Consider the following 2477-nt stretch of genomic DNA (forward strand, 5'->3'; position numbering starts at 1 on the left):
AAAAATTTCTTAAATCTAATTCTGCTTTAGGCTTACTTGCTAAATTTTGTTTAAAAATTTTCTTTACAGATTTTGCTAATATTCATTTATTTTCGTTTCTTTAATATAGATTCACTTAGGTTTGTTTTCTTTGCCTTCTTTGACTTTTTTATTTAATTTTCCTTTATTCTTTTTTTTTACTTAAAAATTCCCAAATTTATTTTCTTTCTTTGTTTTATGTTTCCTTTTTTTTTTTTTTTATAAATTTTTCTCTTTTCTTCTATTATTAATTTTAACTTCTAGTAAAAAATTTTCCTATTTTTTTTATTTATTTTTTTTTTTCACCTTGGTTCTTTTTAATTTTTCCTTTTCTCTTAAAAATTTCTTGTATTTTTGTTGTTCCCTTTGTATTAAAATAATAAAAATCTTACTTACATTAATACTATGGTTTTTACCATAGTTGATGAGTCCTTTACCATTATCCGTTCCTTTTGTTTCCCGTTGCTGCACACTCTGCTCCTTCGGCTTGGTGGAAAGAGCTTTTTTTTTTCTTTTATTTTTTCACTTAAAAATTTTTTCCAATCCTTTAGTTTTTTTCTGAGTTCCTTTTTAATTTTATTTTATAAAGTTTTCACTTGTTAGAACTTTCCTTTTTTATTTTATCAATTTATTGACTTTTTTTTTAGTTATTTTCACATTTATTTTGACTTTTATTATTTTATTTTTGTTTAATTTTACTTTTGGAATCCTTTAATTAATAATAATTTTTTTATATTCTTTTTTTTTAGGTGATGAAGCTCCTTCTAACCACCGCAGTCCGCAGTGTCTCGGTCCTTCCTTCTCTGGAAAACTCTGCTCGGGCGCCAGTTAAATTATTTTTATTTCCTTGGATTTATTAATCAAACGCAATTTTATTTTTTGTATATTATTTTAATTTAACAATTTATTTCTTTGGTTTGGAACTTGTTGTTAAATGGATAGTTGATAAAGAGACTGACTTTTCTTATCGATTTATAAAACAGGAAACCTCGGTTTAACCAATAATCCGTAGACAGCATTTATTTTTATTATAGGGTGAAATGAGATATCTGTGGGAGATGTTTATGGTAGGGTGCCATTGGATATCGGTGAGAAGTGTTTACGTTAACTTTATATGAGAAGCGTTTATATTAACTTAATGTGACACTTTAGGTCTGTTTATCGTAATTGTGAGGGTGGTATGGGTTGTAGATAATAAGCATTTTTATCTGGGAAGTGCGAATATGGATTGGAGATCTTTGACCCAAGTTAAAGAGTTAGGCGTCCTTGGTATAAATTGCAAAACATTATCTGAAGACTTTATGAAAATCTTTAATGAATATTGGTATCTTGGTAATCAAACAGCCAATATTCCTAAGGAATGGCCGAAGGAATATTCCACGAATTTCAATTTTGCTAACCCTATGATTGTGAATAGTAGTGGAAATAATTTGCACGCAGTGGTTTCGAGCTCTCCACCGCCGTTGACGTCAGCCGGTCGGGTGGATGATTTGGAATGCATATTGAAAACCATAAATGATGCAAAATCTTTTGTGTATGTCGCAGTGATGGACTACTATCCGCTTATAATGTATACCGAAAACATGAGATATTGGCCTTTTATCGATGATGCTTTGAGAAAAGTGGCTATTGAAAATAAAGTAAAAATAAAATTACTTATTTCTTGGTGGCGTTATTCAAGTAAATCTGAAAACTATTTTCTGAAATCTTTAACAGATCTAACCAAATCCCTGAAAGGCGTCGATATACAGGTACGCCGATTTATTGTACCTATAAACCAAGATCAATTGAAAATACCACACAGCCGAGTTAATCACAATAAGTACATGGTTACTGACAATGCGGCATATATTGGAACATCAAATTGGTCTGGAGACTACTTTACAGATACGGCGGGTATTGGCTTGTACCTGCAATCAGTTAGCAATAGTACGTCCGCCGCAGGTATAAGAGAACAGCTCTTAGGTGTCTTTAGCAGGGATTGGTATAGTCCTTACGCTGGCAACACATGAATACATATACATCTACGCATAGATCTGCATGTATATATATTTATATTTTCCGTTTGATACCAATTATTTTTCTTATAAATTTCGGCTTTTAAATAAAAAATTATAACTAAAAGGTGAAATCAGATATTATTATTATTATTATTTTAATTTTAGACTAATGAAATGAATTCTTAGACTAAAAAAAAGACATTTGAGCACTAGCAACACAGGCTATCGACTCTAATTATAAAAAAGAATAATAGAAAGTGTACATTAGATAAGGAGTTTAGTAGTATTAATAAAGTAATGTATAGAATTGATATTCTGTTCTAAAGCTGATTGTAGAATGTTCAAAGGGTTAATCGTTCCAAATGCAATACTTCTAGCCAAGGAAAAGTTGAGGCAGTCGCAGAGAATGTGCTTTATAGTTAGAGTTTGTCCACAACTGCAGATTGGGGAGGAAGGCTT

The 2477-nt window shown here is 30.3% G+C and overlaps 1 protein-coding gene across 1 annotated transcript; it reads left to right on the plus strand.

Annotated features, from left to right (window-relative positions):
- Positions 1–1157: 1157 nt before the first annotated feature.
- Positions 1158–2055, plus strand: LOC119643201 (5'-3' exonuclease PLD3-like; the record flags this gene model as incomplete). The annotated part of the gene is made up of 1 exon (XM_038042548.1): positions 1158–2055. A coding segment is annotated over one exon (873 nt), but the record flags the coding sequence as incomplete, so codon positions are not given.
- Between the last annotated feature and the right edge of the window lie 422 nt (positions 2056–2477).

The sequence above is a fragment of the Glossina fuscipes genome, unplaced genomic scaffold (assembly GCF_014805625.2).
Source record: "Glossina fuscipes isolate IAEA_lab_2018 unplaced genomic scaffold, Yale_Gfus_2 58851, whole genome shotgun sequence".
Lineage (NCBI taxonomy): Eukaryota > Metazoa > Arthropoda > Insecta > Diptera > Glossinidae > Glossina > Glossina fuscipes.